Below are 26,792 nucleotides of genomic sequence, written 5' to 3' on the forward strand. Positions count from 1 at the left end.
TCTGAAAGTCCTACATTTGGTCACTGGAGGAGCTAGAATTTGAACCAAGTACTTCACCAAAGATCATACCCTCAATTAAGTTAATTGCCAAGGATTAATTAAACTCTAAGATTTTACTGGCTTATCTGTAGCAGTATTGTCCTCTGGAATTCTGTGTTTGATTAACCCATGGTTTATAAAAGGTTTGAATCAAAAACTAAGTCTATGCAACTTAGAATCAGTAGAAGATCAAAGAGACATTCTCTATAGAAAAAAAAAAAAGGAAAAAATTTAAAGTGCTTTATGCTTATTTTCATTATTGTATTAAATCATCCTTCCTTTGGAATAGCAAAAGAAATATTTGAGGCAAGGATCTCAGTATATATAAAAATATTTTGGAAATATCAGAACAGTTATTTCTCAGTTAGAATTAAAAAGTTAAAATTGAAAATTGGTGTTTCAGCCCAAGTTGAATACATACTGCTAGCTTGGAAATATGAAATGCTAGTATTTTTCACCTCTACTTAGAATTTCACAAGTTAAATTTTTCCTTCTTTTTATAAATTGATTCCTTCTCACATACTGGATTTTTTTTTTTTTTTCTTTTTTAAGGATAAGGAAATGGGATCCCATTGGTGCATGCATGTGTTCTCGGTCGTTTCAGTCATGTTAGACTCTTATAGTCCATGGGATCATGGACTATAACCTGCCAGGCTTCTCTGTTCATGGAATTCTCCAGGCAAGAATACCAGAGTGGATTGCCATGCCCTCCTCCAGGGATCTCCCTGACCCGGGGATCTCCCTGACCCGGGGAGCAAACCCACATCTCCTGCAGTGGCAGGTGGATTCTTTACCCACTGAGCCACCTGAGAAGCTCATCTCATTGGTACTTGATCTGTATTTACTCAGCTCTTACTGGAGACTCAACAACTTTGGAGGCTCTAAAAAACATTATAGTAACTCCACTTTTGTTCCCCATTGTTAGTGCAATTACCAAAGGACATTCAAAACTTAAATCAAAGTTGTGTCTGAGTGTGTCTTTCTGGCTAGGATAGGAGGTACAACTGCCACCATGACGGAAATTTCCTTTCCTCTAAGATATAAGGGGACACAATCACATATCTTTTAAATAAGTATATCATAGTATCCTGGGGAAAATATTCTCTCATTAATTCAACAAATATTTATTGCATACCTACAGTGTGTGCCAAGGATTATTCTAGACCACAGCAACATCAGATAGCAAACAAAAATTTCTACCCTGATGGAACTCACATCCCAGTTGGAAAGTGAAGAAAGACTAGAGATGTAATTAAGTTCATCAATTTTAAGTCTTCTCTAAATGGTGAATGGTTGCTGAGAGTCCTTGTTTCACCTGCTGGTAGGATAGGGATGTAAGTGGTGCCTAATGGGTGAGCTATGCGAGTTCCTTGGTTACAGAAACCAGTAGACTCTTCACTTACCCATCAGAGTAGCTCCACTCCATCTGTGCTCTGATATAATAGGGACCTTGGGGGTGAGTAAAGTCCTAGGTGACTGGGCTGAAGGACAGGAAACTTAAAGGCCAATCACTGGAACTTGTTCCTGCTGTTCAGATTCCATTTCTAAATAATCATAGCCACATCTACGTCGTCCTGGATAGTTGACGTCCCCACCCAGACTGAACTCTCCCAACTCTGTTGAAAATTGCCCAAACCAGCCATGTCTTTCTCATCTGGGTTTGTAACTAACACAATTTCCAGTTAGGGTGTTCTTCCCCTCTCTTAAGACTATGTTAGTACTTAGTACTAAGTTAGTACTTAGAACTAGTATGTTAGTACTTCCAATGATAATTTTGTTAATAAAACATAGTTTTATTCTCAGCTCTTATGTTTTATAGTTTAAAAGAATTTTTATCAATTTCAAGAACTTTTGTAGCTGTTATTCCATTTCTTTTCTCACAACCCAATGAAACAAATAAGTTCTTAACTTCATTTTACAAGTTAGGAAACCAAGGCTTGATGAATTTAAGATTTTCCAAACATCAGATAGTACATACTGAGCAGGAATTTATTCTCTTAACTAAATAAATCACTAAGTGGCTGTGTATCAGACAAGCATTTAAAAAAATGTCTTAAAGGGCTTCCCAGATGGCACTAGTTATAAAGAAACTGCCTGCCAATTCAGAAGACTTGAGGCACAAGTTCGATCCCTGGGTTGGGAAGATCCCCTGGAGGAGGAAAATGGCAACCCACTCCAGGATTCTTGCCTGGAAAATTGCATGGACAGAGGAGCTACAGTTCATGGTTCACAAAGAATCAAGACACAACTGAAGTGACTTAGCACAGACAAGTATTTTTCTAACCCTTCCGTTGTAATAATCATTGTCTTGCATGAGTTGAATTTTTCCAAAAAAGTGAGCGTTTTTAATTTGATTTTAAAGTTTTTTTTAAAGAATATAAATGGGCTGCTTTTAAAATAAGTAGCTGTCCCCAGTATCCTACATGTGAACTATTATAAGTGGTGATCACTCCAGAGGTGATAGCACTTAATGCTTGTTTCTAAATCATGGGGGATAAGAAAACAAATGAGAGCCTGATGGTAGGACTGATTATTATTCTGAATATATGTGCCTGATTTTTATTGTCAGGCTGTTTTCAGAGGGTCACCAAGAATATTGCTTTTAACACATGATTAATGACTTCATGTAAGATCATAGATGTAAAAACAAATTTTGTAATGATAATTAAAATTAAAATTATGAAAATTCAATTTAAGTAAATCAGATTAGTTTTCTTTATTAGTAAAGCCATATTAATCTCTCTAAAGCAGATGTCATTTTTAAAATGTCATTCACCACTGTAGAATTTTCACAAGCTCCTTCTCCATAAAACAGTCTTCTCTAGTTGCCATAGATGGCTCTCCAGGAATCTCTCTTCTGGTCTTATTTCTTTACTTAATTCATGCTAAGTATTCTGCACTGTGGTCTCCATGTTTTTCCTTCTCTGCCCTTTGCCTTCTTGCTGTTCTCTCCTCTTCAAGTATCTTTGATTCATCTCTAAATTTTTAAACTCAAACCATGCTTCAACATTAAATTCAAATATTCTATTCCCCAGGTTTCCCCTGATTTCTCCTTCTAAAACTATCTCACTGTAGCTTTCTTTATTGGGTGTTTGGAATTTTCCAAACAATGGATTACTTTTATTCAATATATCAACATCTGGAGAATGCTAAGCAAAACCACATTGAAAGTCATGCTGAAATGGATTCTTTGTTTGCATTGACTATAGGGGTCTATGGTTTAATAAATTAGGGGAGAATGTTAAGTAAGTAAGTGTTAGTTGCTCAGTTGTGTCCAGCTCTTTGTGATCCCATGGATTGTAGCCAGCCAGGTTTCTCTGTCCATGGAATTCTCCAGGCAAGAATACTGGAGTGGGTTGCCATTCCCTTCTTCAGGGTATCTTCCTGACCCAGGGATCAAACCCGGGTCTCTTCTCTTCTTGCAGGCAGATTCTTTATCATCTGAGCCACCACAGAAGTCTGAGGAGAATGTTGGCAGTCCAGATTAAACCCACTTCTTTATGGCAGAACTTCTGACCGATGCCTTTTGTATACTAATGGCATTCCAAGTTTCTAAGAGAATGTTGTATTAAGCAGAAATTCCCAAACTTATGTGAGCAGAAACCACTTTTTCTAGGCACAATTGAGGAATGTTGTTGTAGTGAAAGGAATTGGGACTTTGGATTCAGACAACTGTGGTTGTGAATCCTGATTTCAGTAGTTATTGCCTGTGTGAACAGTTGTTTAAATTCTGACCTCCATTTTTACCCATATTATAGGTTTAACAATATTAAACCCAAGAATTATTATGCTCATTAAATACTAGTTACCTTTACTGTTCTGAGTTACAGTTAAATTTACTTATTCCTAGGATTTAACACTACTTGAATTATAGCTATAACACACAAATCATTCATTCATTTAACATACATTAACTAGACAAATATTTGTGCCACTTACTATACTGATGGATATACAATGCATTTGAAAGAGCCCCTTTACTCAGTAAACTACTATTTTTATCTCTCATATTAGACAGTAAGCTTCTGAAAGCAGAATCCATAAGCATTTCATCTCCATGCCCATCTTGGAAACTACTATGCATAAAACAGGTGCTCAAGAACAATCTCCATAGTAGAAAGTAACCCATAGGAGGACAGAGTCCTTATTGATCTTTACCACTGTGTCCTTAGCATATAACAGAGTCTCAGCAAATACCTATTGCTTGAAGGACTGGATGAAAGCATAATAAGGTCTATAATTCATAACACCACAGTTAACTAACCTCCAATAACTTGTTATTATTCCCCACCATTATTGACAGAAATATTTTTCTAAAAAATTTGTTAAAATTACCTCTATTGAAATTACTAATGAACTGCCTGAAATTGGGACAGAAAGGAATGCATGTAGTTAGATTTCAATAATTATTAATAGTTATGCTTTTAAAGAAAAATGTTGAATATATATTAAAACATATATAAAGTTTGATGTTTTAGGAAAAAATATTTAGATGAGTAATGTATTTGCCATCTCAGTGAATTGTGCTTTGTGACTCTCTGGGTTAAACAGATTGCCATATCATGTTCTCACAGAATCACTTCTTTATATTCTAAAGAACATTGACATACAAGAAGAGGTAAATTACAGAAAGCATTTTAACTCCCATTTTGGTCTCAGGCTTCTTGAAACAGTTTCAGTAGGTCTGTCATCACCAAAGTTAGAAATAAGAATTAAATGATGGGTCAAAACTGGTAGGATTAACTTCTGTCAACTCATTTGTACAACTCTATAAAGAGTCTGAAATGTAGTACTTGGATACAATCTCAAAAACAACAGAATGATCTCTGTTCATTTCCAAGGCAAACCATTCAATATCACAGTAATCCAAGCCTATGCCCCAACCAGTAACGCTGAAGAAGCCAAAGTTGAATGGTTCTTTGAAGACCTACAAGACCTTTGAGAACTAACACCCAAAAAAGATGTCCTTTTCATTATAGGGGACTGGAATGCAAAAGTAGGAGTCAAGAAACACCTGGACTAACAGGCAAATTTGGCCTTGGAGTATGGAATGAAGCAGGGCAAAGACTAATAGAGTTTTGCCAAGAGAACGCACTGGTCATAGCAAACACCCTCTTCCAACAACACAAGAGAAGACTACACGTGGACATCACCAGATGGCCAATACCGATATCAGATTGATTATATTCTTTGCAGCCAAAGATGGAGAAGCTCTATACGGTCAGCAAAAACAAGACGTGGAGCTGACTGTGGCTCAGATCATGAACTCTTTATTGCCAAATTCAGACTTAAACTGAAGAGAGGAGGGATAACCACTAGACAATTCAGGTGTGACCTAAATCAAATCCCTTATGAATATACAGTGGAAGTGAGAAATAGATTTAAGGGACTAGATCTGATAGACAGAGAGCCTGATAAACTATGGACGGAGGTTGGTGACATTGTACAGGAGACAGGGATCCAGACCATCCCCATGGAAAAGAAATGCAAAAAGGCAAAATGGTTGTCTGAGGAGGCCTTACAAATAGCTGTGAAAAGAAGAGAAGCGAAAGGCAAAGGAGAAAAGGAAAGATATACCCATTTGAATGCAGAGTCCCAAAGAATAGCCAGGAGAGATAAGAAAGCCTTCCTCAGTGATCAGTGCAAAGAAATAGAGGAAAACAACAGAATGGGAAAGACTAGAGATCTCTTCAAGAAAATTAGAGATACGAAGGGGACATTTCATGCAAAAATGAGCTCGATAAAGGACAGAAATGGTATAGACCTAACAGAAGCAGAAGATATTAAGAAGAGGTGGCAAGAATACACAGAAGAAGTGTACAAAAAAGATCATGACCCAGATAATCACAATGGTGTGATCACTCACCTAGAGCCAGACATCCTGGAATATGAAGTCAAGTGGGCCTTCGGAAGCATCACTACGGACAAAGCTAGTGGATGTGATGGAATTCCAGTTGAGCTATTTAAAATCCTGAAAGATGATGCTGTGAAAGTGCTGTCCTCAATATGCCAGTAAATTCAGAAAACTCAGCAGTGGCCATAGGACTGAAAAAGGTCCGTCTACATTCCAATCCCTAAGAAAGGCAATCCCAAAGAATGCTCAAACTACCGCACAATTGCACTCATCTCACACACTAGTAAAGTAATGCTCAAAATTCTCCAAGCCAGGCTTCAGCAATATGTGAACCGAGAACTTCCAGATGTTCAAGCTGGTTGTAGAAAAGGCAAAGGAACCAGAGATTAAATTGTCAACATCTGCTGGATCATCGAAAAAGCAAGAGAGTTCCAGAAAAATATCTATTTCTGCTTTATTGACTATGCCAAAGCCTTCGACCTTGTGGATCACAATAAACTGTGGAAAATTCTGAAGGAGATGGTAATACCAGACCACCTGACCTGCCTCTTGAGAAACCTGTATGCAGGTCAGGAAGCAACAGTTAGAACTGGACATGGAACAACAGACTGGTCCAAATAGGAAAAGGAGTACGTCAAGGCTGTATATTGTCACCCTGCTTATTTAACTTATATGCAGAGTACATCATAAGAAATGCTGGGCTGGAAGGAGCACAAGCTGGAATTAAGATTGCCAGGAGAAATATCAATAACCTCAGGTATGCAGATGACACCACCCTTATGGCAGAAAGTGAAGAAGAACTAAAAAGCCTCTTGATGAAAGTGAAAGAGGAGAGTGAAAAAGTTGGCTTAAAGCTCAACATTCAGAAAACTAAGATCATGGCATCTGGTCCCATCACTTCATGGGAAATAGATGGGGAGACAGTGGAAATAGTGTCAAACATTATTTTTTGGGGCTCCAAAATCACTGCAGACGGTGACTGCAGCCATGAAATTAAAAGACGCTTACTCCTTGGAAGGAAAGTTATGACCAACCTAGATAGCATATTAAAAAGCAGAGACCTTACTTTGCCAACAAAGGTCCATCTGGTCAAGGCTATGGTTTTTCCAGTGGTCATGTATGGATGTGAGAGTTGGACTGTGAAGAAAGCTGAGCGCTTGAAGAGTTGATGCTTTTGAACTGTGGTGTCGGAGAAGACTCTTGAGAGTCCCTTGGACTGCAAGGAGATCCAACCAGTCCATTCTGAAGGAAATAAGTCCTGGGTGTTCATTGGAAGGACTGATGCTGAAGCTGAAAGTTCAATACTTTGGGCACCTTATGTGAAGAGTTGACTCGTTGGAAAAGACCCTGATGCTGGGAGGGATTGGGGGCAGGAGGAGAAGGGGGCGACAGAGGATGAGATGGCCAGATGGCATCACCAACTCGATGGGCAGGAGTTTGAGTAAACTCTGGGAGTTTGTGATGGACAGGGAGGCCTGGTGTGCTGCGATTCATGGGGTCGCAAAGAGTCAGACATGACTGAGCTTCTGAACTGACTGACTGAACTGATTAGTAAGATAAAATATTTTATATACCTACCACTCCAATTATCCTTCATCCTTGCAGCCCTTAGTGTGATGGTGGTGAGAAAGTCAAATCAAAAGTAGGAGCACCGAACTTCCCTGGTGGTCCACAGGTTAAGAATCTGTCTTCCAATGTGGGGATATGGGTTCAATCCGTGGACCGGGAGGATTCCACATGTGGCAAGACAGCTAAGCCCGAGCACCACAGATATTGAGCCCTTGAGCTCTGTCCTCCATGCTCTATGAAAAGAGAAGCCATCAAAGCCTGAGAAGCAATGAAGACTCAGCACAACCAAAAATAAAATTAATTAATTAACTACATTTTTTTTTAATGTAGGAGCACTGGTTCTCCTTACAAGGATGTTATGACTTCTAAACTTGACAGTCCTGCAAAGAAAAGAGAAAAACAGTGTAGCATTGTCTGTGTAAGTCATTTGTCACCACTCTCTTTTAATAGCATCTTGTAATTAAAGTTTCAGGTTTCAGAAAGGAAGATTGCATTTATCTGTGGTTGACAAATATTAGATTGATGCAAGCATAATTACAGTTTTGAACTGTAATTTTAAATCATTACAACCTAGGTTTAAGCACATCTTTATTAATCAAAATAGGAACCATTAGAGTCAACACATTTTTGCCAATGAGAAGTTTATTCCTGTCGTGTAAAAATCCATGCCCCAGGTTTAGACAAACTGTTGGAAAGCATTTTCTGCCTCCTGCTGGTTATGGAAGCATTTTACCTGTGAAAAGTTGTTGAGATGCTTGTAAATATGGTAGTCATTTTGGGAAAGGTCAGGTGAATATGACAGATAAGGCAAAACTTTGTAGCCCAGTTCATTCAACTTTTGAAGTGTTGGTTATGTGATGTGTGGTTGGATGTTGTTAGAGAGAAGAATTGGGCCCTTTCTGTTGACCAGTGCCATCGGCAGGAATTGCAGTTTTCAGTGCATATCAATTTGCTGAGGGTACTTCTCAAATATACTGGTTTCTCTGGGATTCAGAAAGCTATAATGGATCAGATGGACAGCAGACCACCAAAGAGTGACCATGCCCTTTTCTTGGTGCAAGTTTGGTTTGGGAAGTGCTTTGGAACTTCATCTTGCTCCAAGCACTGAGCTGATCATCACCAGTGTCATATAAAATCTACCTTTTGTCACATGTCACAATCTGATGGAGAAATGGTTCATTATTGTTGTGTAGAATTTGAGAAGACAATGATTCAAAATGAAAATTTTTTTGATTTATGGTCAACTCATGAGGCACCCACTTATCAAGCTTTTTCACCTTTCCAATTTGCTTCAAATGCCAAATGACCACAACATGGTTTATGCTGGGTTCTTCAGCAACTTCTTGTGTAGTTGTAAGAGGATCAGCTTTGATGATGCTCTTAGGTGGTCATTGTTAACTCCTAATGGCCAGTCACTCTGCTTCTTATCTTCAAGCCTCTCATCTCCTTTGAGAAACCTCTGGAACCACCACTGCAGTTTTCGTTCCTTAGCAGTTCCTGGACCAAATGCACTGTTGATTTTATGAGTTGTCTCTGCTGCTTGATGAACCATTTTGAACAATAAGAAAATCACTTGAATTTGCTTTTTGTCTAACATCATTTCCATAGTCTAAAATAAATATAAAATACACATTTAATGTCATTAGCAAAAAAAAAATGAAGTGAGAAATGCACATTAAAATTATGTATAACATAACCACATTTATTTAAGAATGTATTCCAATATCAAATGGCAAAGTTCAACAATGCAAAACTGCAAGTACTTTGGCACCAACCTAATAGCTTTCTAGAACTACTAAACATCTCCCCACTCCAGATACATAATCAAATGCATATTTTTTTTCAGCTCTAGACAAAACAAAAATTTAACAAAATAAAACACGGACCCTCATTGGACACAGAATGCCGCAGAGAACCAAATGACTAGAAGCTATCACATACAAGGGAATCAAGTCAAACTATTACATAAAAGAACAAAATTCTTCCAAGAAAATCTCTTGAACCTCTCGGTCTCAGCCATGTGATTCCTTAACTTTTAGGAAAATTCATCTATATCACAAAGACAGTAAATGTAAATTTAACAAAATATACTTATAATAAATCTAATACACTAGTAAGTTGCAATTCCCAATTACACAAAGTAATTTTAGTTACTTAGGTGGCCTGTTTATATATTATATATTAAAACTTCAAGGGAAACATTTCCAAGAGAAATTGGTAAATTATGCAATTACAGTGTCTGCTTTTCCTGATGTACTTTAAAGATTGTCAAATGACTTCGTGTAACAAATAACAATGTTGTAATTATAAAGCTCTGCCTTATGAGTTGTGATATTTATTATTTTAGTGAGAGTTATGAGTTACTAAAATAATTTTCAGTTTTTTTGGTATGAAAGTGAAAGTGAAGTCATTCAGTCATGTCCGACTCTTTGCGACCCCATGGATTGTAGCCTACCGGGCTCATCTCTCCATGGGATTTTCCAGGCAAGAGTACTGGAGTAGGTTGTCATTTCCTTCTCCAGGGGATCTTCCCAACCCAGGGATCAAACCTGGGTCTCCCGCATTGCAAGCAGACGCTTAACCCTCTGAGTCACCAGGGAAGTCCTAATGGCTTGACATTTTTTATGGTATGACATCCTTTTAAGTAATGATAGCATTCTGTGTGATTAAATTTATATTAAGATATCTCAAACTGATATGTTTCATATTTTAGATATTGGTGAAGACTAATAGGATTGAGCTCTAGGAGAAAGCATGAAAAAGAGAAACATGCTAATTCAATAAAATGTTGTAGTATATTCCAGAACATCCTTACCTGCGGCTTTGTACATTTCCAAATACTATGTGAATATATTCTGATGAGATTTGGTAGAGTGACCTCTGTAGCTCTTCTCCCCATAGGGCGAATACTGGAAGAAATAGAATTGCCAGGTCTACACAACAAAGTGTCTCAAAACTTCCCTTTGCTTATGAAAGATTAAGTAACTGGGAGGAATGAAAAATACAACTGGGGCACATGAAACACCTAAGACTAACATGAGGTGAAGATGCTTTTTAGTGAAACATACATGGGGTATTAAAAGATGCAGATTTGGTTAACACATTTAAAAAAATTTTAAGATGATGCATAACTTGAGTATCACCTAATAAACTTGATAAATGAGTAGCACAAGCTTGGATGTGATACTTGATCCATCTTTACATTTTTGGAACTTAACAGTTAATTTTTGACATTAGTGAACTTTTACTATTTGTTGATAGCACTGCAGATTATATTTCTGGGGAAATGTGGATATTGCTTTAAATAATTTTATAGCAGCATTAATCACAAATTTTGATCACTTTATAATAATCTTTAGGAAAACACTGTTAGTGATATCAACACTATTAGAAGTTAAAATTATGTTAAAGATAAGACATAAATGTCAAGTACCAGATTTTATTGCTATATTTATGTATAGCCTCATAAAGATCCAATCAGAGAGTTGCATTTATATCTGAATTTCTAAAGTCATTTGAAACTCCCTATTAACAAGTACATATTCATGCTCATTATAAGACTTCTTGGTATAGTATGCTAATTGCTTTTCTACACTCTGGCTCCCAAACCACAATGATTCCTGTTATAAAAGCAAATCACTACAAACTTCAAACAGCATGCATCCTTGAAATGCCACTATTAAAGGATGAACAATGATGGGAAATCTTTGATGTTATCAGACAGGATGGAAAATACACATTTGTATTTGAGTAAATCCTGTAGACCGAAGCATTTCTCCCAACCCTTAAATAATGTGAAACCAATTTCAAGTTCCCAAATGCTCTTCAAAGCAACCTGCCTTGAAAGTAATGCTGATGGCATTTCAAATTTCAAGGCAGCTTGCTTTTTCCATCTCAAGGCTTCAAGCAGATTTGAAATTTCACTTTCAAAGAGAAAGGACATTACCTACTTTTACCCAAACCACTAGTCTCTGGTTTGATGAACAAAATGTCATAGGTAATGAACTTACCTATGATAATAAAAAGATGATGTGTAACCCAGTAACTCAGAGTCTGAATAATGCAGCTAATTCTAGACAATTCTAAGATGTAAGTGTTTAGATACTTAATGCTTCAGTTTGTTTTTTTTTTTTCTTTTTCTGGTGGTGCTGACCAAAAGTTGGAATATAAGCTTTGGGCCTGTGGCGGGGCCAGTGTACCCAACTGTAATTAATCCATCTCCTGCTGAATGGAGCATCTGTGAAGCTGAAGACAAAAATCAGTGTGTGCCTGACTCCTGGGCCCATGGGGAGCCTGGGCCACACAATTCAGAACATTCATACTGTGAATAATCCCTGTAGCAGGAGGGTAGGTCTGTGGGTTCGTAAAAGGATTTAGATTTGTGGTTAATAGAAACATCCATGAGCCTCTTTGGGCAAAAGGATACAGTAGCCCTCGTGAAGTTTCCCTGGCTTTTAATTAGGTTTCCTTTGATTGCTGTAAGTAAAAGGGGGGAGTGAAACCTGAAGTTATCGTCTTGGGATACAAAATATTTGTATGCGGTTTTAATATCCTGAGCCTGTTTTGCTGCTGCTCTCTACATTTTGGAAAGAGCCCTCGTGGTCCTAAGGAACTACACACTGAAGGTTTATCAGCCCTTTGGTGACCGTAAATTTACTGCAGCAACCTGTAGAGGAAGTGTTTCTTTTCCAGTAACTGACTTTCTGCATGAGCAGAAAAGGTACAAACAAATAAAACAGGCAAGAGTATTAAACACCAGAGTGGAGTTAAAAAGGTGGCAGGAAAGGAGAGAAGACTGCTCCATCTTTGTACAGGTTTCTAGGCATCAGAAAAATGAGAATAATTACAATGAGACAAGAAAATGAAAGGCCTAAGCAAGGACCAGGAAAGAGGAAGGAAAGTAGTGCTATTTGTTCATAAGTTGGTTTTTCACTGCAGAGATTTGTTTTATTATTTGGCCATTGGCTGAAATAATATAGTAACTTTTCAAAGATTGGGATATGCCAGTTACTTGAAAATTCTTTTTAAGCTGGTCACCATTTAAACATAAAAGCGTTACTAATTTTCAAAATTTTAAGGTAACATTAAATATATTTAATAAATGTTTGAAAATAGAGTCACCCCATTAGAACCTTGCCCTGCCTTGGCCTTATAAAACCCACTTTCCTGGGCTTCATTCCAGTTCAGGGACTCATGAGTTGGGCTTAAAGACTTCGTTGTTTCTGTGACTCAACTCTCATCCGCTCGTGATGGGAAGAATTATCTATCCTCTAATGAGTCAGCATCTGCTGTTGTTGGGGGATTGTTAATTTCCCTGAGTGTTTTTATCTGTATGAGAATGTCCTAGATTTTAGGGTAAGTACTGAAACACTCTTTTTTAGAATCTCCAGATGACACCTCTTTCATGTTTCTTATAGCAAGAAGTCATGATCAAACATTTTAAGAAATCATAACTTTTATGAGCTACTTAAACTCTATATCCTATACATGTCATTGTATCATATGTCATTTCATTTATACATTAATATATGCATGCATTTTTTATTCTCATCTGATTATGTCATCTTCTTAAAACACTTGACTCTCAGCAAGAAATCCCAAATCCTAAACATGGTGCACAACAGTGGTTCTCAAACTATATCATGCATCAGAATTCTTGGAGGACTTGTTAAAATATTGCTGGGCTGGACTCTCAATTTTTCTTTTTCACAGAGTCTGGAGTGGAGCCCAGGAATTTGCATTTTCAACAAGTTCCCAAGTGATGTTGATAAAGCTGTTCTGTGGGCCAGACTTTGAGCACTGCAGGTTTACAAGAATGTCTGTGAATAGGTCACTTCCTTGTCTCTGGGTGCATTTCATGCTCGTATTCTCTGTGTCCAGTGCTCAGGTATCTTCTCCTGGGTTCCCAGTCTCCTCCTTCCCTTTCCTCTTCTTACCATGTGCCTGTCCCTCTCCCCATGTGATTTAATCAGTCCAACTCATGCAGGATCCTTCATACTAAGTTGAGTTTCGTTGTTATTCACTCTCATTACTTCTATACTTCTTTGCAGCATTGAACACAATTGTAATTAAATAATAAATTTATATATTTATTATAACTCTAGTAAATACGTGCCCTTCTCACAAAAATAAAGGTTCATTAAGAGCAATGACTGTCTTACTCATCAGAATTTCATAAGGACCCAGTGCAATATTTTCTACATAATTGATGCTTGATAGATATTTTGCCCATGAATGAATGGATGAATAAACAATACAAAGTAATGTAATTAATTTTTCTTACTATGCTCATGCATGATGCTCATACATCATTTATGTTCCTACTCCCTAAAGAGTGTCCCTTCCAGTTCTCTTAAAGACACTCCATGCTAGAAGTGTGTGCAAGAGAAGTGGCAGTTGCCCACATATATTGTTCAGATTAATTTAATTTTTCTTGCTCAATGCAAAGAGGCATATTTCAGGATGAATCTCTGAACTAGACTTTGGTATCACAAGATAAATACCCTTAAAATGATAATCCCAGACTCAAGTTCAAGTTTTATTATTTTAGGATTATATAATGTTGTGAATAAATTCCAATTATTTGAGCATTTTAACTGGAATTCACCTTATTTTTCATAGGATTTTGGTTACATTGTTATTAAAGAGAAACATTTGGGCTTTCAAAAATTCATGAAAACTTTAAAGTCATTCCTTCTCTGGCTAGAACAGCAGAGGTTTGTTAACTAAGGCTAATATTTCTTTCAATAAAAAACATTGTGCCTTAATTATAAATGAAGCCACTTAAAATAACTTAGTTTTTTAAAAAATCACCATATATTTATAAAGTACTATATCATATAATAATAAAACCTAAATATATATAGTTGTGTATATAAATATGCATATTGATGATTTATAACCTATGATTATTGTTTTATGTCATTCTATTTCACTTTATGTAAAGAATTAGGTAAACCTAGCACATGGGTATCTTACACCCAACCTGTATAATTAAGATAGAATCCTTAGAAGATGTTAAATTCAAGTTCATGTTTGAATACACAGAGAAAGATAACTTGGTGGTGGTGAATGTTAGGTAATAAGGGGAAAGGATTTTTGTGGATAGGTCTAATTCACTTTCATCTTCTGATGAATTCAGAAGATTTCAAATAGCAAATAAGAGAACGAGACAGCTGTGAATCAAGTAACTAGAGCTAGAAGAAAGTCAGAGGAGATGAGAGGTAATATGTGATTTGTTGGTCCATGGCATTAGGAAGGATCACTGGGGGAAAAATTAGGTATGTTTTGTATTTTGTTAGTGCAAGTCTTCTCCTGACTTAAATCTTCCTTTGCCTTGGCAGGTCTCATTGTCCGGGAAGTGAGCATTGAGATTTCACGCCAGCAAGTGGAAGAACTCTTTGGGCCTGAAGATTACTGGTGCCAATGTGTGGCCTGGAGCTCGGCAGGCACCACCAAGAGCCGGAAAGCCTACGTGCGCATCGCATGTGAGTCACTGGGCAGGGGCATTGTGGGTTCCAGAAGCTAATAGAACATGGGAAAACTTGACCACACCTGCTCTGGTGTCGAAGAACCCTGGCTGAAAACTGCTCCCAGACTTCTGCATTTGAGCTACACTTTCCCCTTAAGTCATCAGAATATCATTTCATTTTTTGTTTCGAGGCACTGAGTAATGTTCCTTTAGGGATGTGAAAGATTTAGTGCCACTTTCAAAAGACTGAATGTTCTTTTTTAATCTAATAGTAATTAGGCTATAGGAAAACAACTGCATTCCTTTAATGAGTTTATTCTGCCAATTTGTTAGGACAGTGTTGACTAGTTTTGCTATTAGAAATAGAAATTACCCGGAAAAGCTTCTCTATTTATTTTAGAACTGTTCTAATGGATCAAAAAACACCACTATTTTCCAAACTGTATTAATTTCTAGAGTATTTCAGGGAGATATTTCTAATACACATTCAGGGAGAGGTTAAAAGGGTTCCATAATCAGTAAATGGGGAAATACTTTTTTGCATAAAGTTAAAGAAGTTCCTTCATCGCAAAACTTTCCAGATTCTTTAATATGCCAAAGTGCATATTATCCCCAAGGAGGAGATGTTGCCTGCAGCTCTTTCTGCAGACCCTTTTCTCAGTGAGTACGATTCACACCCCAAACAGCATGAATGCTGCTTTAATTAGTCTGAAGCTTCCGTACTGAGATATTTTCTCAAGTGTGAGACCACTGAAACCCATGTAAATTTTACTATCTGAATTCCTTGGCATGTCTGTTCCAGCATGTATGCTAAGTTGCTTCAGTTGTATCTGATTCTGTGAGACCCCATGGACTGTAGCCCACCAGACTCCTCATCCATGGGATTCTCCAGGCAACAATACTGAAGTGAGTCACCATGCCCTCCTCCAGGGTATCTTCCCAACCTAGGGATCGAACTCTCGTCTCTCGCATCTACTGCATTCGCATGCAGGTTCTTTACCACTAGAGCCAACTGAGAAGCCCCTTGCATGTCTGCAGTTTATTAAATTTCAATTTGCATTGACATCAGTGTAACTTACCTCTAATATGTCACTGTGTCCATGCCTGCTCAATCATGTCATATGCTCAGTCAAGCATGCTCAGACTATAACTCACCGGGATCCTCTGTCCATGGGATTTCCCAGGCAAGAATATTGGAATGGGTTCCCATTTTCTCCTCCAGGGGATCTTCCTGACCTAGGAATCAAACTCCTATCTCTTGCATCTCCTGCATTGGCAGGCAGATTCAGATTCTTGACCACTGAGCCACCCAGGAAGTCACTAAGTTCAAACAGTTTTGACTCCGATGCTTCCCACAATTCCTGTTCTTTCCCTTCTGTTTGATCTAGATCCCAACCATTACAATCACATAGCAGTTAGTCTCCATGATTCTAGTCTTTTACCTTTTCCAGCGCTTCCTCCATATTACCACAAATGCAAGATTCTAGAAGATTCCTAAAACTCAGGTCTTACCTCAGCTCACCTCCATCCCTGCTTAAAATTTCATAATGGCTTCAAATAAAGTCAAAATTTCCTACAATGGTATAGATCACTGTATTTGTTTACTAGAGCTGCTGTAACAAAATTCTACCAACTTTTGGTTTAAACAAGAGGAATTTATTTTCTCACAGCTCTGGAGGCTAGAGTCCAAGATCAAGGTGCTGGCAATATTGGTTTCTGCTGAAGCCCCTCTCCTTGGCTGATAGATGGTCATCTTCTCCATGTCTTCACATGATCTTCCTTCTGTAACTGTCTGCATCCAAATTTCTCTTCTTATAAGGATGCCAGTCATATGAGGTTAAGGCCACCCAAATGATCTCATTTTAACTTAACCACCTCTTTAAAGGTCATAGCTCCAAATACTTTCTGAGGTATACTGGGCGCTAGGATGTCAACTTGTGAATTTTGGAGGGGGGATACATTTCAGCCCATAACAACCATATTTCATTGTCTACATGATGTAACCTAAGTTTCTAGCTCTGACCACAAAGAATGTCTCTGAGCTAGTCACACTAGATTAGAAATACTTCCATTTCTTTGTTTTCAGCTGTTATTCATCCTGAAGTGCTTTACCTTTCTCTAACTTCCTTTCATTATTTGTAAAAATTCATTTATTCAACAAGTATTTACTATGCTTAGTAAATAATTTTAGGTATTTGGTATGGGGCCAGAATCAAAACACGTAATGATCCCTGCCCTCAAGAGGCTTGTGTCTGCTAAACAAGTTGTTGTTGTTAAGTCGCTAACTTGTGTCTGACTCTTTGGGACCCTGTGGACCGTAGCCCATCAGGATCCTCTGTCCATGAGATTCTCCAGGCAAAAATACTGGAATGGGTTAGCATTCCCTTCTCCAGGTATCTTCCTGACCCAAGGATCGAACCCACATCTCCTACATTATAGGCTTTACCTACATTATTCTTTACCCCTGAACCACCAGGAAATTCAGGGCACACTCTTAATGAAGTAAATAATCAGTAACAGAGCAGATGGTAAGTGTTATGAAGAAAGATAGTGGGGAAGGGGGTGTGCTGTGCTGGGGACGGTGGTCAGAACAGGCCTTCAGAAGAAGCTAGCAGTTGAAGCAACCTGAGGAAAGGGAGAGGGGGAGTCAGGTAGAGGGGACAGTAGTGGCATAAGTGCAGATGCCCTGAAGCAGGAACGTTTGCTGGTGCCGTGAAGACTGAATTGGCCACCGTGGCTGCACGAGGGTGAGGGAGAGGAGCCTCCTAGATGAGCTGAGAAAGGTGAGGACAGGAAGGGCAGTGTGGAGATGGTCTGGGCCCTGTGGTTGTAACATCTTTGGTTCTCAGCATGAAATGGGAACTTTGGAATGTGTTCTGCAGAGGCGTTCATGCCCTGACTTCCATTTTAGCAGAACACCTGACTACTCTGTTGAGAAAAGATCGTGAGAAGCAAAAGCAGATGCAAGGGAGCCCAGTTAGGAGGCCGCAGCTGTGAGAGCTGTTAGGGCAGCCTGGATTAGAAGCTGTGGCTCTGGTGAGACCTAGATTCTAGATTTATTTAAAGACAGAGGTAGTGGGGTATTTTTTTTAATTTTTTTTTTTTTTGAGAAAGAGAAAGGTTGGATGTGGAACATGAGAGAAAGAAAGAATGATTCAGAAGGCCTGAGCTTGTTGAAGGATTTTTCAGTTGTCTTCAGTGAAGTCATTCTTGCCTCATCAGTCTCCAGAATGATAGGGGTTCCTTTCTCAAACCTTTCAGACCAGTGCATCCATCCTCTTAATGTAGGGCTTGTCTCCTTTGAATTATATTCACTTGTTGTAATGTCTGTGTTTCAGGCCAATGAGTTCCTTGAGATCCATTTTGCTTAATTCAGCTTTGCTTAACTGTATATCTTCAGTGCTCAGCACAATGCCTAGAACATGAAAGATGTTTAATAAATTTTGTTCAATTAAGACCATTATAACCATCATTGCTCTCTATTAATCATTCCTCTCTAAGCATGTCTAAAGGGATTTTTCTGTTTGTCTTAGTGGGTTCTCTATGAAGTAGACTCTGAGATGGAGACATGCATGCAGGTAATATATTAACGAGTATTCTCTGGAACAATGTCTGTGGAGGACTAGACTTGGGCAGAGGGAGAAATTGAACTGCAGTCAGGTACAACAAAAGACGATGCCTTAGGGGACACTGGAGTTAGGATGGCCCTCCAGAGCTGTCCCACCATGAGGCACAGGAGTGAGTGGACCTTTATCCCCAACATTGACTAGTCCGTGGATGTGGCCCCTTTCTTTTCTGTTCACCCTCACCAACTTGTATGACCTGGGTCAAGTCAGCTCGTCTCAACTGAGGGCAATTTCTGGAGGGAGAGTCTGGGAGCCTTCACCATCAACATTCCCAACAGAGGGGATCTGTCCTAAAGATGGATGTCATCCACTACAATCATCTATCGCACATCTTTTAGATTTCATTTAATTAATTGTGAAGTAAAAAGATATTTTCAAGCATTTTAAAAAGAAACAATTGAATTGCTTTGGTCAAATAATTAAATGAATTCAAAGTTAGTTTCTAGTTATATTCAAAAGAGGCACAATGATATAAAACTATCTTTCATTGCTATATGTTCATTAGTAGCAAGTATAATAGGTATTTAAAATTGCCAGTCTACAATTTGTAATAAATTGACTTGCTTAAAAGCTGAAGCTTAATTAATTAATTTATTTATTAATTTATTTTTGGCTGTACTGGGTCTCTGTTGCTGCGCTGGTTTTTCTCTGGTTGCTGCAAGCAGGGGCTCCTCTCTAGTTGTGAGGTGCAGACTTCTCACAGGAGTTCTCTTGTTGTGGAGCACAGGCCCTAGGGCTTCAGTAGTTGTGGCTTCTGGGCTTAGTTGCTCCATGGCATGTGTGACCTTCCTGGATCAGGAATCAAACTCCTGTCTCCTGCATTGGCAGGCAGATTTTTTACCACTAAGCCATCACAGAAGCCCCAGAAGCTGAAGTTTAAAGACTTCATTATTACAAACCATGACTCTTGTGTGGTGCCAAATTCATATATATTCATGTATTTATATGTATTCATGTATTTATAATGCATAATGTATCTAATAGTATTACTATATATACTGTTCTCTTTATATAACCCTGTTTCCCATATTAAAAATTACAAACGTTTAAGAAACCTTATCTTTCTTTGCAGAATAAACTTTTCTATTTATTTCATGGCTTTTAAATGTAGTTTGACATTTTCAAATAATAAGACAAACCCTTCTTCTAGTAAGACATTAATTTGCCCGTAGCACCTTTTCATCTTCGTGTATTAAGACTGAAGAGCATTTTGCTTGTACTTCCATAATTAACTGAACTCATATGTTACTAGTCAAGGAACAACATCCAATGTATAAAGATTTACTCATGCAGACATGATGAAAAGAAAAGTTAAATTTCAAATTTTCCTTGTCGGAGCTGATCCCTACCAAGCATGCCCTCACTAATGTTAGAGAAAGGTTGCAGATTCTCTGGTTTGCTCTGTTTCAAGCCAGCCGGGGTGCTTTACCCAGTAATATGTGACAGATGGCTGTCACATCAACTGCAATTAAAGTTTAAATTTTTTTCAGGTAAAGATAGCCATGATGCTAGAGATAAAGTTCACTTACCTCTCATCTCATTTGATCTATATTCAGGATGTGTGAATAGTGTATACTATATGTACTATATGATAAATAGTGTATATATGTATATAGTACATATATGTGTGTGTACTAAAAAGGGGCCATAGTTCTGCCACGAAAAAGCTCTATTTTAAGAAGTTTATAAAGTAGAAATGAATATTAGCCATTCTTATATTTATTTAAGTTTGCTTCTATATATTTTGTATATTCAAACTACATAAAATACAGGAATAATCTTGTGAGACAGTCAGAGCAGAGGGAAACTAGGAAATAGGACACAGTTAGGATTTGGCCAGGAACGAGCTGAGGACACAGCGTGCCTGCTCTGGAATCACACGCGTTTCCCAGATGGCGGGGTCGGTGCCTCGGTGGGTGCGGCAGCTTCCTTTGGAGGGGGGGTTTCTTCTGAGCGGACTCAGAGGGGCGCTGTAATGACTGTCTAAGTAGAACCCCACGGTGACGCAGCTGCCAGTTTCACTGGGTTGTTTCTTCCAGTGTCCCTCGCTATAGTCAATGACAAAATTCGGAATGTGCAAGGGAGGAAAATGTAATGCAGGCAGAATGTCACCAAACCCTGTGTCTCTTCAGGAAGTGTCTTGGCCACTGCTGCTGATGTCGTGATCGTTGATGATGCCGTGGTTGCTGTAGTCAGGGGATGGTGGGCATTATGTGAAAAGAAGGGCAAAGTGGAGTGGTTGGAGCAAACGTTTGGGGCCAGGTCGACCTATATATTCAAATCCTAGTTCCATGACTTACTAGTGTGACCTCAGTCAAGCAATTTAATCCCTCTGAGACTTAGTTCTATCAACCATGAAATGAAATGATAGGTTATTTTAAGATTAAACTAGGATAAAGTTGTAAAGCATATGGCATAGTGCCAGACACAAGGCAACTGCTCAGTGAATGACAATAGTGTTCATAACAACAGAGATAATGATTCAAACGACTCTATTTGTGCATTCTGGAACTTAGTAGTACCAAGTTAACTTCGAAAACTAAAGAGTTTTTCCTTCTTTCACCACTTCCTGTACACCCTGGGCTGTCAGTCCTAGAAGTTGAAGTTGTCTGCCAATTCAAGTATAATTGGACTGTAATTTTGTCCCTGCGCCTGAGGATGGAGGAGTCCTCTGCATGTCCACCCTTCTCCTCAATTCAGGAGTTACAGTGGATCTATGTGCACAGACAATCCATCTTCCTGGGGATGTCAGGATAGCTCCTAAGGAGTTTCTCTTTCTTCTGTGTACAAACCTATAAATCACAGCCACCATCACAAAGGCCACTGACTACAAATTGGAATAAGACAGTTCCTGGGAAGAATTAAGAAAGAACAGGGTAGACTTCTCTGCCCCGCCCTCATGGTTCACTCCTCTTTTTCCCTAAGATCTGAGCTACCTTGTCAGCCACCTGTGGGTGTCATGGGGGCTGTGTTTACATCTGTACGTCTGCAGCGCCTAACACACTGTCCAGAGCAACAGTATCTGAGGAAATATGATGCCAGCCACATGTCATCTCAATTCTTCTTGTAGCCATCCTTGAAAAAGTAAAAAGTAAACATGAAAGGGGCCAAATTAATTTTAATAATATGTTAGTCCACTCTATCTAAACTATTATTTCAATAAAATACCCAATATAAACAAGTATTCATGACAAGTTTTACATTCTTTTTTTCATACTAATTTTTACAGTACTTCTTAGTTAGGACTAGCCATAGGTCAATTGCTCCATAACCACATGTGTCTCACACTGGATAGATGGGCTCTGGAATTCTTATAATAGAGGAACTGTTCCAATCACTCTTTCACCTCACGTAGTTACTGTGTGTGTGTGTGTGTATTCATGACAAGTTTTACATTCTTTTTTTCATACTAATTTTTACAGGACCATGCACAAGTGGTGAAACACTAGAATCCATTCTGTTAGCAAATTTGAATTATGCAATATCATATTATTAACAGTAGTAACCATGGTGTACAAAAATATCCCCAGAACGTATTCATGTTGTAACTGAACATTTGTACCCTTTGACCAACTTTGGATGGTTCATTTAATTCTTGCACCAATACTGGTGTGACAGGTGTTATTATCCTCATTTTACAGATGAGGAAATGAGGGACAAAGAGAAATTTGAAAACCTTTCCAATGGATTTCCCTGGTGGTCAGTGCCTGATGCTTGGTGCTGATGATGCTGGGGACCCAGGTTTGATCCCTAGTCAGGGAACTAGAGGACCCTACATGCTACAGCTAAACATTCCATATACTGCAACTAAAAGATCATGCTACAGTGAAGATCTTTGCATTCTGCCAGTAAGACCTGGTGTGGTCAAATTAAATAAATAATTTTTTTAAAAATAATTTAAAAAACCCTGTCTGAGTTCAAAGCTCATATATGGAGAAGCAGGTCAGATCGGCAAAGAAGTCCATGCCTTGAAGCAACACACTGGATACAAATAAGAGAGGAGGTGACAATTGATTTTTGTGTCAGTTGGCAATTTACAAAAATATCTTATTTTCCGCATGGATAATGTTATAGGCTGATTATTATTTACAATGCAGAAATGTAATAAGGCTTTGGGTTCCCACTTCTCTCCTGTTACTTGGTCTGTTCCAACCACACCAGTTTCTTTGCTTAGAGAATGTAATACACTGATGCCAATAGCTCTTCCTTCGCACCTGGAACATTCTCCCCTACTCTACCTGGGGAAGAATGTAAGAGTGGCTCACTTCCTTCTTTCGTTCAGATTTCTGACGAGACAGCAGCTCTTTAAAAACCAGGTGTTTGGAAAGATTTAGGTTATACCATGACAGAATTGACAGCCTAAAGCCAAGTGTCTTGGTATAGCTCAGCAAGCGCAAGCTTGCCAGCACACCAGAGTAAATGGCCTGGCTACTAATGTGCATTTCGGAGCTGTGGTTGGATCCCTTGTATGGCTGTTTAAGCCCTGGTGGCTCAGTAGTAAAGAAGCTGCCCGCCAATGCAGGAGACATAGGTTCAATCCCTGGGTTGGGAAGATCTCCTGGAGAAGGAAATGGCAACACACACCAGTATTCTTGCCTGGGAAATCCCGTGAACAGAGGAGCCTGGCAGGCTGTAGCCCACAGGGTCACAAAAGAGCCAGACACAACTTAGTTAACTAAACAACAAGCCCATTATAAGCTACAAAGGCCAGATTTTGAATTAGATTAGATTAATTATACAATTTAGACATTTTTAGATCAGATAAATTTTTAACAATAAATATCTCATTTCATATAAATGTCAACTGTTGTATTAATTAGTTCATCATGTGGTTCCTGTTTCAAGATTAAAAACCACAACACATTCCTGATTGCATTAGTCTATATTTTTCCAAACGTATTTGCTTTTTTTATATAGACAGAAGTTTTCAAGATCCGTGGAGGCCCCACAAATCCACACACATTTATAGCTCATATTTGTTCTGAGAAGTAGACTTCTAATTGATAGAACACTGTCTCATAAGTTATATTTGGGGGCAAGTCATCCATGTATGGGCTACGTGCTAGAGGAAGGGCTGGTAACCCGCTGGACCAAAATATGCCGCTAAAGTGATGTTTTATGCTGTATGAAATGGGAAGTTTATGGCTAAACTGCTTATTTGCAAAAAAGCTTGTCTGTAATCATTGTGTTCTTTTTTGTACTCTGAGAAAAGAGCCTTAACTTTTTGATATATTGGGTTCCTCATCCATAAAGTTGGCATGTTTCTGATTATTTACCCCTAAGACATACCTTAAAAAATATTGTGATGACATATAATCTTTTTTTTTTTCTTCTGAAACTAAAGATGCAGTGTGAATAGAAGAGTGACCTATGTGGGATTTTTTTTTCTTCCTCTTCTCTGTAATGGATGTCATTGGAGTTCCAGCTCTAAAATATTTATTTTTTAAAAAACCCTTCAGCAAAAGTACCTGAATATAAATATGTTTGTTCTATAAATGCCCCCAAAACCAAGAAATAAAGAAGAATGGCTGAAAGCGTACTTCCTTTTGCAGGGACTTCGTTCATTTAGGATTCTGTTTAAATGACCGTGTGCGGTAAAGGGTAGGCATCCTTGGCAAAACTAAAACACTGCCAAGACAATCCTCCTGCTAATTTGCTCCAAGGTCATTCTAACCTCTGTCTCTGCCTGTGACTACTGTGCTCTGAAAGTGTTAGTGGTAAATTCATAAGACTGGTCAAGAACGTTAGTTTTTCTAAAAGTAAAAGGAAATTACAGAACAATAACAGGAAGAAAGTCAAAATCTTGCATCTTTTGTCTCTTAAAATATCCTGTGACCTAGTAACCAACATTTAGGGCATGCTTACTGTATGCCCAATTCTGTTATAAGCCCCTTATGCTTGTTAACTCTTGTGATGCTTCCAACAACCCTATGAGGTAGATTCTGTTATCCTTACTTTACAAATAGTGAAACAGAAGCATGGAAATGAAATATTAGATAACTTACCCAAGCCATTTGTTTAGGAAATGGTAAATCTGAATCATAAACTTTTCTTTTTACTGTATAATTCACTGTATGGGTTTACAGAAATGTGATAGTTCACTTTGCAGTCTAACCATAGAGGAAACCTCATGTTTTTGTTGGTTTGTGGTTCCTTGTTTTGTTTTATCTTTATAATATTTAAGAAGAAAAAGCAAGTAAAAAAAGAAAACTTACAACATTTTTATATACTGTGTCCATTCCATTTAAAAACCACAAGAATTGCTGAATATAACATTTTTTCATGATTTTTTTTTTCAATTCCAGCAAAGATACTCTATTTCTGGAAAAGAAAACCATGGCAAACTTTTTAGAGTTCTATAGCATTGTCAGGAATTTTTACTTTTAATAAATGCTCAAAGCTCAAAAGACTAATCTAGTTTTCCCAAAATATCCTATACTGGTTGGTTCATGATAGTTTGTCTCCTGTTAACAGCCAGATTTGGTGATTTAAGTATAAGTTATACTCTACTATGACAACATCAAAGTGAAAAGTGAAGTCACTCAGTCGTGTCTGACTCTTAGCAACCGCATGGACTATAGCCTACCAGGCTCCTCTGTCCATGGGATTTTCCAGGCAAGAGTACTGGAGTGGGTTGCCATTCCCGTTTCCAGGGGATCTTCCCAACCCAGGGATCGAACCTGGGTTTGCAGGCAGACGCTTTACCATCTGAGCCACCAGGGAATTATACCCTTTTATATTATTGGAAGAAAGATGCATTTTTCCCTCTAAGAACCCAAGTAGTATATGTGACCATGGACTTATTTTGTTTGCTAGAGGAACCATTTGAAAGTACATTAAAACGAAATTTTTATAACTAAATATAGGGTTTGTGTCCCACAGAACCTGCATTCCTATATGGCAGCATAGAGTTGAGTAGTAAACAAAAAGTGACTTGGTTTTGTACCTATGTCTCTATTACAGTTTGGGAAACCAAAGACAGCCTAGGTTGGTAATAATGTTTTAAGACAAAAATAATTATCTTGCCTAACTTTATTTTAAGTTACCTGCATGTCCCCTAGATGCATGTGAAATTTCAGTGTCTGCTAGACAATGTCAGCCATCAGCCTGAACAAAATTAAGTGCTACCGACACTGGGAGACACCAACAGGAACTCATTGTCTTAAGAGCCACAGTGTAGAACCAGATGGGCTTGGTTCTCATGGCCTCCAGGCTCTTCTCTCCCTCTGCCTATATGGTCTAGCACAGTGCTATGCACATCTTGGTTGTTCCACAGATACTCAATCAGTCACTCAATCTGTGGTTCTCAGATTTTCGTGCTATAAGTCAGATATACCAGTGAAAGCTGTGGGTTCCTGGATCCCAACCTAGGAATGAAATCTGCGTGGTTTTTTTTTCAAGCACAGCATGGTAATCCCTGAGTTTCCCTTTGTGACATAACTTTCAGTCATTAGTCTCCCACATTCATAATTATTTTGTCTCATTTGTTTATGTTTATTTTGACTAACGATGATGCCTAAAGTTGAAACAGCATACTAAAATGTACTAATACTACAGGGAGTGCTTTTTATATTCAAGGCATGATTCTAGAGTTTTATATAGGCTTCTCCATATATAAACCTGTAAAAGAGTCACTATTATCATGCCTATTTTTTTAGCAGAAGAAATTAAAGTAAGAGGAGGTTAAGCAGTTTGCTCAAGGCTACACAGCTAGTCAAGTGGTAGAGTTAGGATCTGAAACCAAGGTTGTCCAAGCTGAAGATCTTGCTCTTGACTGCAATGATATCTTGCTTTGCAGGATCTTTCAGATCTTTTTCACAGTGACCTACAATAAAAAATATATTTATATCATGATCTACCAAATAAACATATACCCATCTCCTCACACATACAAATACACAGAGGTATGTGTGTATGTATATGCATGTGTACATATGTGCATACTTAATAATGCATCAAGGTTATTGTCTTTCCAGTAGTCATGTATGGATGTGAGATTTGGACCATAAAGAAGGCAAAGTGATAAAGAATTGATGTTTTCAAACTGTGGTGCTGTAGAAGACTCTTGAGAGTCCCTTGGATAGCAAGGAGATCAAACCTGTCTATCTTAAAGGAAATCAATCCTGAATACTCATTGGAAGGATTGATGCTGAAGCTGAAGCTCCAGTACTTTGGCCACCTGACACGAAACGCTGACTCATTGGAAAAGACCTTGATGCTGGGAAAGATTGCG

At 38.3% G+C, this 26,792-nt stretch overlaps 1 protein-coding gene across 1 annotated transcript in view; it reads left to right on the top strand.

Moving 5' to 3' along the window:
• UNC5C (unc-5 netrin receptor C) overlaps positions 1-26,792 on the top strand; it is a 399,848-nt gene that overhangs the window by 243,708 nt on the left and 129,348 nt on the right. The window contains exon 3 of the mRNA XM_065907323.1: positions 14,806-14,949. Within this exon, the coding sequence (XP_065763395.1) occupies positions 14,806-14,949 (144 nt within the window). The remainder of the gene's footprint in view (positions 1-14,805; positions 14,950-26,792) is intronic.

This window comes from Muntiacus reevesi, chromosome 16, assembly GCF_963930625.1.
Source record: "Muntiacus reevesi chromosome 16, mMunRee1.1, whole genome shotgun sequence".
In the NCBI taxonomy this organism is placed as follows: Eukaryota; Metazoa; Chordata; class Mammalia; order Artiodactyla; family Cervidae; genus Muntiacus; species Muntiacus reevesi.